The sequence below is a fragment of the Quercus suber genome, unplaced genomic scaffold, assembly GCF_002906115.3.
Source record: "Quercus suber isolate HL8 unplaced genomic scaffold, Cork oak 2.0 scaffold_90, whole genome shotgun sequence".
Lineage (NCBI taxonomy): Eukaryota > Viridiplantae > Streptophyta > Magnoliopsida > Fagales > Fagaceae > Quercus > Quercus suber.
Genome location: NW_027069555.1, coordinates 561,652 through 575,338, shown reverse-complemented (window position 1 = coordinate 575,338; position 13,687 = coordinate 561,652). Strand labels below are relative to the sequence as shown.

At 37.6% G+C, this 13,687-nt stretch overlaps 1 protein-coding gene across 1 annotated transcript; it reads left to right on the top strand.

Moving 5' to 3' along the window:
- The first annotated feature begins 273 nt into the window (after positions 1 to 273).
- Positions 274 to 10,513, top strand: LOC112031126 (ABC transporter G family member 25). Its single transcript, XM_024063806.2, has 3 exons — positions 274 to 543; positions 840 to 1,671; positions 9,262 to 10,513. The coding sequence occupies exons 1-3, from the start codon at positions 415 to 417 to the stop codon at positions 10,284 to 10,286; spliced, it is 1,986 nt and encodes a 661-aa protein (XP_023919574.2). The 5' UTR covers positions 274 to 414; the 3' UTR covers positions 10,287 to 10,513.
- The last annotated feature ends 3,174 nt before the right edge of the window (positions 10,514 to 13,687 follow it).

Here is a 13,687-nt window from a genome sequence, read left to right as displayed (position 1 = left end):
TTTGGATTATATTTTATTAATTATTATTATTATTATTATATATGGTGTTTTGGCTTGTGGGTTTAATTGGGTTTCTTGTTTTGTGATTTTATGGTACAAATGTGGGTTTTCGAATTTGGAGGAGTCCAATATGGCTGTGATATATAGTGAGGCTTTTGTGCAGTGGTGTGGGTATGAATTGTGGCGATGTGGGGTGAAAAAGAGAAACAGATGGGCAAGAGAACGAGAGAAGAGCAATCTAAGAGAAATGAGTGGAATAGAGAGACTAGCTCTCTCTTCATCACTAACACTACTCATAACTTTCAAACTCTCTATCTCTCCCCTTTTGTCTCATAACTCATACCCACGATCATACTATTCACTCTATTTCCTTTCCTTAGAGGAAAAAAAAAAAAAAAAAAGCAAAAGGAAATAATGCCAGGATTTGATGTCGAAACTCCCAATGGAGATTCATCAAACGGCCCAAGATTTTCTAGAGATAGCTCTCGAAATACGCGTGACTTGCCATCTTTATCGTCTCCTTGTTTTCCTATTACTCTCAAGGTAACACGTATAAAGAGAAAAAAGTCCATATCTAATGATTTAGGTATGTTTTAATGGAACATATCATTTTCTAAAAAAAAAAAAAAAAAAATTTCTAAATCCGACAGTATAGCGATATTAATTCTTCAAGATCTAACAATACAGTGATAAGAGTCAATATTATCAATAGTTCAATATTTGATGATTTTATTTCCTGGATGTACAGCAGCAACAGTAAAACCAAGTCAATCCATAGTCATGATTGAGTTGGCCAAATCTTTGACCTCGTTAACATTTTTCTTTTGCTGTTCATGCAGTTCATGGACGTGTGTTACCAAGTGAAGATAGAGAACAAGCAAAAAAAGCGCAACTTTGATTTCAATCGCATGTTTTGTGATGGACCCACACAAACAGTCGATCAAGAACGAACAATCCTGAATGGGATCACAGGCATGGTGTCCCCAGGACAAATCCTAGCCGTCCTAGGCCCATCAGGGAGTGGCAAATCAACGTTCCTCAATGCTCTTTCAGGCAGACTCCACCATGGTCATGGCCTCACAGGAACAATCCTCGCCAACGGTGCTAAACTCAGCAAAACCGTGCTGAGAAGAACCGGCTTTGTGACCCAAGACGATGTTCTCTACCCTCACTTGACTGTGCGTGAAACCCTAGTCTTCTGCTCTTTACTTCGCTTACCAAACTCTTTGACAAAAGAAGAGAAAGCGTCAATGGCTGAGTCGGTGATTTCTGAGCTGGGTTTGGTGAAATGCCAAAACACAATCGTAGGGAACAGTTTCATACGTGGGATTTCTGGTGGAGAGAGAAAGAGAGTGAGCATAGCTAATGAGATGCTGATTAACCCTAGTTTGCTCATATTGGATGAACCCACGTCGGGTTTGGACTCAACCGGGGCACACCGGTTGGTCACCACGTTGGGGTCATTGGCTCAAAAGGGCAAGACCATAGTAACTTCCATGCACCAACCATCTAGCCAAGTTTACCAGATGTTTCACTCAGTCTTGCTTCTCTCAGAAGGGAGGTGCTTGTACTTTGGGAAAGGCAGTGAGGCTCTCGGCTACTTTGACTCCGTCGGCTTTTCGCCGTCTTTTGCCATGAACCCTGCGGATTTCCTGCTTGATCTCGCTAATGGTACGTTATATTAAGATTTTATTTCCTGTCACATTGAATTTTTTTTATAATATTTAATCTGAAGCATTAAATATTTAAGTTATTTCAAATAGAGAGGATGTTAATATCTGTCGGTTGAGTTAACTAGGTTTTAGTTTGGTGTGGCTAACATGATTGTTGAATTTATTTAAGGTCTATAGTTTTTGATCCAAAAGTAAAAGCAAGGTTGGCCAGCTCCACCTTTTGAATGAACGTTTGTTTGTGTGTGTCTATTTTTTTTAATGCAAGTAGTTTACACTCTTCTATTAGGAAGAGTGTACCTTTTTGACTTCGTTTTCCCCTCTTTTTGTTTGGTTTGTTTTGTTTTGAGGGCATTTTGTAGCACTAGTTATAAGGTGGGCAATATAATGGCAATTATGGCTAACGTGATCCCTTAGTAGGGCAATGTCCCACGCCACACAAAGGCACAAAACTATGTGACTACTTCTCCATACTTAAGATTTCAGTTGTGTTGGTCATTATCACTGACCAGCTTGGTCCCTAAAGAACCCAAATGATGGGCCACACTGATCTTGGTTTGTGTCACATTGATGGTGCATTGATTATCTCCTTTTGCCACAACATTGGCCTGGCTAGGGGTGTGATAGTGTAACTTGGCATTCTTCATGTCATGCTCTAATAACTTTTAATCAGTATATATAATTTATTTCTTTCTACCCTTTTATTTAATTTCTAATTACTATACTTCCAATTAAATGAACCCCTGACAAATCCAGTGGGGTGTCGGTAGTGAATGAACGGTACTGGCTTGTGGTGTTGGTGTTGGTGGCAGTGATGGAGGGCTTTATAAATTTATAATTTTTTTTTATTATAAAAATTCAAATGAAATGGAAAGGCAAAGCCTTTTAGGAACTGTGGTGGATAGAATCGATTACACGCGTACTAGGCTTTGATTTTATTTCCATATTGAGTATTTTTGGTTGGAAAAAAAATTTCTTGATGCACACTTCACGTGTCCTCTTTGCTGTAATAATTCCATTTTCCTTATACAAAGGAACACGTGTCCTCTTTCCTTGAGTTTGACGGTCTTCAACTTTTCTTTATTTATTTATTTTTTGCCCTTTTGGCCTCCTCGATTTGACTCGTTATGCTCCAATCCTTCCTATTCTTTTTAGCTTTATTAATGAATTTATCCCACTATCTTCTTTTGTGCGTAGTGTCATCCACTGCCCATCAGCCACAGGATTAGCAATAGCCTCTGCCTTGGTGCCTCCTTTAATTTAGACATTGTGATTATCTAAGATTCCAATCTTGCTTGTATAATTGAGTGATTTTTATTCTCACTTTACATGATATGAAATATCATTAATTAAATTTATAGTAAAATCTACTATTTATATTCATATGAGAGGAGAAGAAGAATGACGTAGTTCAACGGATTAACACTAAAAAAAATCCAAGATTTAGATATTTTTTCCCCCAACTATTGAATATAGACTTTGTGCTTATGTACACGGTGAATGAATTGGAGGATTTGAATTCCATTTAGAAACCTATAAAGGAATAACAAAAGTTTTAAAAGCCAAGAAATTAAGGGGCTGCTCTATGCGGGTGGCAGTTCGCCACTGTTTTGAAGCTTTCATTTACAATGGATGAGAATTAATGTGTCAATCCAATAAAATAAGAAATATATTTTAAAAAATAATCTTTAAAATGCAATTGTACTGAATCTTTTTAAGTTTTATGAGGTAGAGCTTGCTTTAGCATTCCTCCGATTCCATTCCATTTACTACATATATAGTAAATAGCTTACCGTACAAGAGGCTGAGTTTTGGATTTATTTTTGTTTTGGAAATGTTGGAGGGGAAGCTTGCAATATGCGAATAATTTTTGATGCCTTTAAAAGCATTTTTCCAATAGGGATTTTTATGGATGGAATATGGGTCCCAACATACCCCAATTTATAGACCATGGAACCTACAGTCATGTCCCTTGTCTCGGAATACAAATGACTGTATGAGCTTTGGACAGTCCAAAGATTTATCTTCTTACCTAGGTAGTCGTAGAGGTAGTGGCAATGTTATTATTTATTGTCGGTTTGTTAATATATGCCCTTAAGGCACACATTAATAATTTATTTTTAGAAACATTTTATAAGAAATTAAAAAATCTGTCAAAAAAGTTAGTAACCTTTTCATTTCTTCGTAAAAAGTTTTCTAAAATGATTTACTAATATATTCTCTAAAGGCAATGATTTACCTAGGTGGTCGTAGATGTAGTGGCCGGCAGTGTTATTATTCGTGGCAGTGTTATTATTCATTATCAGGTTTGGTTAATATATACTTTTAAGGCATATATTAATAATTTATTTTTGGAAACATTTTATAGGGAATTGAAAAATCTGTCAAGAAAGTTAATAATTTTTTCATTTCTTCATAAAATGTTTTCAAAAATGATTTACTAATATATTTCCTAAACGCACACATTAATAAAACCCTTAGAATAATTGAAGGTAAATAAATTCATGGTACAAGGTCTATTAAATATTTCAAATCAAATGGTTGAAATCCTTGAGCCACAATTTAGAGTTACGTACTAAGCCCGCGTTTCTAACAAGTCACATCATTTGTTAGGTGATAAACCACCGCAGAGTGAATCAAGTCTCTGGCAGTATACAATTGCCTAGGTTTTGATTTGAGTGTAACTCTTTGACACAAATGCCTCCTATAATGAAAGTTGGTGTCATTTTTTGAATGTCTTGGTGGATATGTCACTTAGTACAGTTGAGAATTAAATAATGCATACAAGACTGTAGAATAAGTGCTCTTTGACTAGGTTCCTCAACTAATGCATACACAAATATAAGGGGGGTTGTCTCTTAACTTCCCTTTATTTTATTCTTGGACACAATAATTATCAAGTGGATTGTAGTAGAGAGGCCGACGATGAATTAGTTAAAGTTGTGTTTTGATATGGGTTTCGGCATCATCATGTTTGTTTCAAGAATTTTTTTTTTTTTTATAAATTTTTTAAAAAAGAAAAAACCTTGAAAAGTATCTAAGAGGAAATATTATTATTTCCCAATTTTTCCAATTGTTTGGCTTGGGCAAGGATTATTATTGCTTTTCCTATAATTTACAAATTGTAAGAAATAGTTCATAAGGCTTTAGTTCTTTTGTCCTTTGGGGAGATTTTTCTTTGGATAAGTTTAGAGTTATTGGCAATATATAATCTTTAACTAGTGTTCATGGTTTGTGCCAAATGGGGTAACAATATCTACTGGTAGCGAAGCATTCAATCGCATCCAAGAAATTACTTAATGGGATTCCATAGGTTTGCATTAGGAGCATTTTAAACTATAGAAAAAAACATACAAGAGGACAAAGATTAGCGTCATTAATAATCAGCTAATTGACCTTTTTGCTGTGTGACATTGTGATGGGGAATGCACTCATAGGATAGGACCCCTAGATTTCTTTCAATTTCATTGTTGTTTGCTGTTTTGACCACTGATTTTGTGCTATTTCTTGTATCACTAATAATTAAGCTAAGGTAAGTGGTAATTCTATGAAAAGATGAGTGGCCAGCATAAATATACTCCTCGTCAGAAGTGGAGAACACAGTGATTTGTGGACAGAGATTTTTTTTTTTTACTGGACCAAGGAGATTTAAGGCAAAGGGATGATATGAAATAAAGGTGGATCGAGCTAGGCAATGCTCAATATATATTTTAGAGGACTACGGAAGATAATAATATTAAGGTGGCTGACGCACTTGTTAAGCAAGGATCTAACTTAGATTTTAACTTAGATTATTTTTGTAATATTGTTGTGCGTAGTTAATTAATTTTAGCTTAAATTATCAAATCATTTTCATTTTTATTTATTATTTTTTTATACGGTTTTAATTTACATGCATATATATATATATATTTTTAAACTAATTTACATGCATATTTTTCATATAAAATAACAGTTGCACACATATATGATCATTTTTAGACATATACCATATTATTTTACATCCAACCCACTTTTAATGCTATAAATTTTATTTTTTTTATTTATTTTTTGGGATCGGACCCCGAAAAGAGATTCTACAATTTAACACTATCTTATATATTTGTAATCTGAATGGAAAATTATTTTATTTTACTTCTTCATAATATAAATTATTGTGTTTGGTGATTGGAAAACGATCTTCTAGAATATAGAAAAAGTAACTGGTGTTTCCGTTGTGGTCACTTAGCTAGGATGGAAAAATAAATAGTATTCTAAAATTTGTACTGCATGTAACGGAAACAGTACTAGATATCACCTCCCTAAGATGTCCCATGCAAACTTTTATTACACCTGTTAAGAGTTAAGACTAGATAGTAGATACTGCACGTCCTCTACTTCCTGGTTAGACTTATTAGGACCCATGTTGAAGAGCAACACGTGTTTGGTTGCTTTGAATTGAACTCCATCATAGTTCTTCTTCCAAAGCAACCAAAAGGTTTTAAAGTTTTGTTAGCTTTGGTTTGAAAATTGAAAAGAAATCAAAAAACTTATAAAAAAAAAAAATTAAAGAGTTTCGTGTGACAAAGATAAACAAAAAGTGTGGTCGCCCTAACTCTAGGGCCTCACCACCAACTGTTGAGTGGATTCCCACCATACTTTACCACTTACATTGGTCAGCTTTTGTTTAGTAACCTTTTTTCCTGTTGTTGTGCTATTTATTTGCTCCTACACGTCACTAATTAAGTCTTACACCATTAATCAACTAATAATTCTTTATTTTCAATTTATTATTATTGTGCATTTCCTGCCAATTGTCCTTTTCCTTGTCCTTGTTTTTATATTTTATTCTAAAGATAGATGTTGCATGTGCTCATGTACATTTATCTAGCAACTTACCGTAATCAAGTTTTATTTAACTTAATTAATAAATAAAGTTTTTTGTGGTCAAATAAATAATTTAAGATGTAAACTCTCCCAATGCTAAAAATTAATTAGTATATTAACGTGATAAGAAAGATTAATTATCATAGAGTGGATATGATCGATATGTTAAAATTGTATTATATCTATAATAATAAATAATAAAAGATTTTTTTTTTAAAAAAAAAAACGCATCTTACTACGGTCAATTATATGCCCTTTGTTTGAGATATGAGTGATAATATCTAGTTTAGAAAATCTATGATCTTTGCCATTATGGATCTTTCTCTCCCTCCACCAATTTTGCCTTTCGGTCTTCCCAAAATCACTGGAGCTTCCCTCAAATGTATTGTTTTTTATTTTTTAGTTGAATTAAAATCTGTTGCTTTTTAGCTGCAAAGTAAATCCCACTCAACAAATTCTTGTCATATTGAATTTTTATTTTTAAAGCATCTTCTTTGAGTTTTTATTGTACGCGTGTGCATTTATTTAAGTTAGATTTTTTTTTTCCTTATTTTACTTTAAAATTTAAATAAAAAAAAACTAATTAACAGTATATACGACTATATTTTAGAAGAATTGCTTTAAAGAATGCAATGAACATAGTCAAACAATGTTTAAGATCCAACCACGTCAACTAGCCTAAATGATCACATTAGAATAATTATTTTTATTATTATAAACCTGGTCAATTAAGAATGATGTCGTTTATTATACCCTAGAAGTCTAGATTCTAGAACTAACGAGGAAAAGAAAGTGACATAATATGTTGTCTCTATTTCATTAAAGAAAAATTATGGTGCCACAAACTAGTGCACAACTTTAAAAAAACTAATTAACAGTATATACGACTATATTTTAGAAGAATTGCTTTAAAGAATGCAATGAACATAGTCAAACAATGTTTAAGATCCAACCACGTCAACTAGCCTAAATGATCACATTAGAATAATTATTTTTATTATTATAAACCTGGTCAATTAAGAATGATGTCGTTTATTATACCCTAGAAGTCTAGATTCTAGAACTAACGAGGAAAAGAAAGTGACATAATATGTTGTCTCTATTTCATTAAAGAAAAATTATGGTGCCACAAACTAGTGCACAACTTTGCCTACCACCCCTCCACGACAAAGTTGTTTGTGGCACCAGAACTTCTTTCCATTAAAACGTGTCTCTTTATGATGTACTCTTCTCCTCAGTTAATGATGAGACAGTAGGCAGCTTATTCAATTTTTTGTAAATTACCATTGTACACTTTTGGTGCGATAATTACTCTATGAGTATAAGTACTCGTATGGTATAAGAGACAAAGGTTAGGATTCAAATCTCCAAAAGGAAGTTTCGCACACGTATACATTTAAATTAGGCTAGAGTAGAGTTTCTGCTTTGTATTAAAAAAAAAATTTGCAGATTTTTTTTTTCTTTTTTTGAAAGTTTTTTAAAGTGAAATTATATTTTAAAAAAGTGAGAATTTAAAAAAAAAAAAAAAAAAAAAAACCTATACTTAAAAACAAAAAACTAAAAGTTGAACAAAAAAATTGAAGCCAGACGCTACCCTCTCTATTCTCTTTGGTTAATGAAACATCTCTATGGTAAATAACATTTTTGGTGAGCCCAACAAAAACATCTTTGGTGGATTTGCATATGATTCTCAGGAGGGAGACAAACAGAATTAGAACCAATTACTTGTTTCCTCTTACAGTTAGTTTTAGTGTTTTCTTAAAAGTGATTTTTAAGTTATTATGATATTGAAGAATCTTGGACCTAGATTTATTTGTTTGATTACGTGTTGCAGCATTGCATGAAGATGAAGGATCATCTTTCTTCTCCTCAATTTTTTTTTTTAATTTTTTTTATTCTTACATTAGTTTGGTGGAGGAAGAATTTGAACCTAGATTCTTTAGGTAAGGAGAATCAAGAAATACTATTAAGCAACAAGACTCTCTTATCTAGTGTTGTATTGTTTACTTGGTTATTGAATATAATTTCAAACTATTTAAAGATATGGAGCTTTATTTTTTGAGGCCTGTACCAATGGTTCCCTCGTGTCATTTGCCAATAATTGCAAATGTTCACTAGGGTTTTTGGCTGTGAAATTACTATGTAATTTGGGTGGTGAACAATCATGTTTTCATGATTCAAAGGTGTTAACTATATGCCAAATTGAAACTACTTTCCTTTGTGTGTAAGTAATTGCATTCTAAGGTTTACATTTAGAATTTAGAAGTAACAACTTAGAGTAATGTCAAGATTGCCACATAAATCTTAGCAGTACAAACTAATTTATTTATGCCTATGATTGAGTCATAACTTAATGATATTGTCTGATATCTTTTATAAAGAGAAATATGGTTCAAATCATCTGTCTTCTACTTGTTATAACAATTGAATTATTAAAATAAAAATATTTTTACCATGAGATCCATTATTTTCGAAGTTCATCTTTTGGTTAAGAACTTAAGATACAACATTCAGAATAATTATCCCCGCCCACATTCTCTTTCCAAAATTTGTGCCATGTATTAAATTACTTCGAGTGTGGTCATAAGGATAAGTTGTTGCTGCAAAGGCATTCTTGCCATCCAAGATAGAAAATTTATTATCTAATTTCTATTCAAAGATCAATATCTGGTTTAGTGGGGAAAGAATTCCAACAAGACATTAATGTCTTTCTTCATTTATGCAGGTGTCTGCCAACATGATAATATAAGTGGACGAGATAAGCCCAATATCAAGCAAACCCTCTTTTCTTCATACAACACCTTGTTGGCTCCAAAGGTAAAAGCTGCCTGTATGGACACTACCACCATTCCATCGAAAGAAACCATTTTTTTTGGAGACCATTCTACAAAAGAGCACAGATGCAACAATAGACTCTCCCTTTCCACATGGTTCAACCAATTCAGCATTCTGCTTCAAAGAAGCCTCATAGAAAGAAAGCACGAATCGTTTAACACACTTAGAATCTTCCAGGTAATCGCGGCTGCAATACTCTCTGGTTTAATGTGGTGGCACTCTGATTATAAGGACATTCAAGATCGTTTAGGCCTCCTCTTCTTCATTGCCATCTTCTGGGGAGTCTTCCCTTCGTTTAACGCCGTGTTTGCCTTCCCTCAAGAACGCGCCATCTTTATGAAGGAACGGGCATCTGGTATGTACACACTTTCTTCATATTTCATGGCTCGAATTACCGGAGATTTGCCAATGGAGCTCATTCTTCCCACTATTTTTATCTCCGTGACTTATTGGATGGCCGAACTAAAACCAGAATTGGGCGCCTTTCTATTGACTTTGTTGGTTCTTCTCGGCTATGTGCTTGTGTCACAGGGTCTTGGCCTATTTTTAGGTGCGGCTATCATGGATGCCAAACAGGCATCTACATTGGTAACAATCACAATGTTAGCATTTGTATTAACTGGAGGGTTTTACGTGCATAAGGTACCATCTTGTATGGCTTGGATAAAATACCTTTCTACCACATTTTATACTTACAGGCTCTTTATCAACGTCCAATATGGAGATGGAAAGAAAATTTCATCATTGTTAGGTTGCTCAAACTCGAAGCATGGACGCAATACAGCTAGCTGCAAGTTTATTGAAGAAGACATTGGAGGGCAAATCAGCCCTGTGGCTAGTGTTGGCATCTTGTTATTTATGTTTGTGGCGTATAGGATATTGGCTTACATTGCGTTAAGGCGCATCAAAGCTTGAATTTTGTATCACTTCGTAAGTGTAATTTTTCAAATGACCGAAGAAGGAACCAGAAGGATGATTGCGCAATCACTCATTTTAATTCTGCTTATTGATATGCAATAGGGGCCATTTATATTATTTTCTTTCTCTTGAGGCATAGGGACCATAATTTCAACCTGACTGTATTGTACCGAAGATCAGTTTGCAGAAGTAATTGTATAAAATTGAAACAGCAAGTCTCTTTATGTTCGTAATTTTTTATAATCATATGTGAGGAACGAACTTCATTCCATTGGCTATGAACTTATTATAAATAGAAAACAATTCTATACTCTTTTTTTTCTTCTTTCCAAACCCAAATCATGCTTGTCTCCTTACCTATCAAAATCCTAAAATCCGCATATTTTCTCTACCAATCCGCCAAATAACATATCAAATCAGCCATAAATTTTAAAACATAACTGTTGTCCAAAATTCATCTGTATTTTTTTTTTTTTTTTGATAAGTAATAAAATTTATTAATAAGATAGATTACTTCATGCTCATGATGATGAGCACTTCATACACTAAACAGAAGTGATTTTGTGAAATCTATCAGAGTTTTACAATTTGTAAGACCCCACGCACAAAACTAATCAAAAAGAATTCTAATTAGCAATGCTTGCAACAGAATCTTTGATCTATCAGAACCTTCAAAGAGCATGCAATCGTTTCTTTCCTTCCAAAAGAACTACATCAAAGATAACGATTCCACATTCCAAATTTCTAAATGTACCTCCTATATAATAAACCAATTCCGCAACCTATTTAAAAGAACTGTCACCCTCCTTAGTAACACCAATGGATCCCAAGTGTTTTGAAAACCAAGCACAACAAATCACTGACTTATGGGGAAACTAGATACTTACAGAGAAATGAAAGCGTTAGACAGAACCAAGGCACTGCATGGTCCTCGGACTCAGGCCTGTGGGGAAACTACTCGCTCCTCTACGCCTGGGTACTAGACAGAACCAAGGTATTGCATGGTCTTCGGACTCAAATCTATGGGGAAACTAGATACTTACAGAGAAATGAAAGCGTTAGACAGAACCAAGGCATTGCATGGTCCTCGGACTCAGGCCTATGGGGAAACTACTCGCTCCTCTATACCTGGGTACTAGACAGAACCAAGGTATTGCATGGTCCTCGGACTCAAACCTATGGGGAAACTAGATACTTACAGAGAAATGAAAGCACTGGACAGACCCAAGGCACTGCATGGTCCTCGGACTCAGGCCTACGGGGAAACTAACCGCTCAATCAGACCAGTGTGCCGAATAGAACAGGGGCATCACATGGCCCTCGGACTCAGGCATACAGGGAGGCTAACTACAGAATATCCCAGGTTAGGAAAGGACTAAGCCCCACCTAGCCCTTGAGACGCAAGAGAGCTGCCCATGCATACGTTCTCTCCCTTTATCATCGTTACTAGCGCGATTGGCCGACATACAATTCAAGCTAAAATCGTACAAATCTAAGGAAAAAGGAAAAGCAGGCAGCGCGTACACAAATAAGCAATTCAAATAAAGGAAGATTAAACTGGCATTACAACAATGAGTTCGTAAAAGTTGCATGGCAGGAGCCACAATACACAGAAGAGAAGCACAACAAAATGAAACGACAACGTGAAAGTAGGACAAGCCGAGACGCCGGGGAGCCTACTCCTGTTGCTCAGGCTGGACAGGGGTAACTCCTGACCCCTCTGAGCCCTGGCCTAAGGGGACAGTTTGCGGGGGTACGGCGAGAGCAGCCGCTTCCTCAGTGGCGGGGGCTGGATCATCGGAAGGGACCTCCACTATCTCTTGGGGCACCTCCTTACCCGAATGCTCCCCCAGTTCAACTGCCCGCACCTCTTCAACAATCTCCCCAACCTTAGGGTCCTCAGGGGCGGCCTCGCGGATAGCGGGGGGGTAATACACGCTCTCTGCCTTCCACAGGTCGGACGTGGCCTCCACCCTAGCTCGTTCAAAGGCCTCAACCCAGACCTGGGAACAATATCGCCTACACACCCCCGAGACTTGAGCCTTGTAGGCGGCCTCTACCGCAGCCATCCCATCAGCGTAGGCTGTGGTCTCAGCCTCCTCCTTGGCACGCTCGGCCATCTCCCTGCCGTGGCCAGCCTCGTCTTTAGCTCGCAGAGCCTGGTCTCTGGCCCATTTTTGCCCCCCTCTGAGACTCCTCGGCCTTTGCCGCCTTAGCCTGCAGATCAACAATCAGATCCCTCGCGATCTGCAATTGGTCCTGCGCCTCACCCAGGCGCCTCGTTTGCTCATTGGCCTGGTTCTGGGCACCCTCAAGACTGGACAAAGCATTGTCCCGCTCCCTGGTCACCGCCGTCAAAGCCTCTCGAGCCTTGGCGAGGTCAGCCTCGAAATTCTTCAGGGTCGTAGTGGCCTGGTAGCGCCAAGCACGCTCCCGTTTGAGGTCCTCCTTCTAGTCATTTGCCGCCCCCTCCAACCTAAAGATAGCTTGGACAGCCTGCCAGAATAACTAATGTGCTATAAGCCCAATGAAAGAAAAAGAGTGGGAGAAGAGTCGAGGTTACAGCGCTTACCATCCCCACATATCGCTTAAGGCTGAGGAAGACCTGCTCGCTCGTCAAAGAGTTAAGCTCAGCCATGTCCGCCGGGAGCAGCAGGCTCCTCTCCAGTGCGTCTGCCATGCGTGTACCTTCGCCCTCGTTGAAATCCCTGAGGGAGGCATTATCCCTCAAGGGCTCCCCACGGAGCATCGGGGCTAGAAGCCAGGCTTGGACCTCGGAGGAGGTGGTGTCGACGACCTGCCTCTCCTGGCTCTGGTCGCCTATCTTAAGCTGCTTGGACGGCCGCAGAGTAGTGTCCTCCTCCTGTGAGGACACCGTCCTATCCTCCACGATCCTTTTACCCTTATCCTTCTTCTTCTTAGGGCCCGCAGGCGCGGTCCCAGAAGGCGAACGAGTCTGAGAAAGAGAAGGAGGGAGCTTCTGCCGAGCGGAAGTTGACTTAGCCTTCGGAGGAGGAGTAGAATTTTTCTGTTGGGACTCCCCCGACTGGCCCTCAAGCAGGTCCAACAAGTTGGTGGTGGGCTTCCTCTTGTAACCCATTGTCGGTCGAGGAGGGGTTTCTGAAGCAAGGAGGTCTGCTTAGCTCAAATTGGGATCACCCAAGTCCCCGGGAGGATCCTCGGACTGATCAAGCTGAGCGAAAACGTCAAACGCGTCCCCTTCCCCCTCTGGAACTCCCTCGGCGAATAGCTAGGAAGAGGAGGGGACGGCTAATGTGACAGCTTCCTGGTCAGATGGCTCCTCAGGGAATGAAAATCCGTCCTCGGTCACAGTAATCTTCTGAAGCCGAGGATCGTTGGCTAGGATGATGTGCTTCGGAACCGGGAACGATTTCTGG

Coding starts and splice junctions, on each gene's coding strand:
- LOC112031126 (XM_024063806.2), top strand. CDS start 415: ATGCCAGGATTTGATGTCGAAACTCCCAATGGAGATTCATCAAACGGC. Junction 544..839: donor GTTTTCCTATTACTCTCAAG/GTAACACGTATA, acceptor CTGTTCATGCAG/TTCATGGACGTGTGTTACCA. Junction 1,672..9,261: donor CCTGCTTGATCTCGCTAATG/GTACGTTATATT, acceptor TCATTTATGCAG/GTGTCTGCCAACATGATAAT.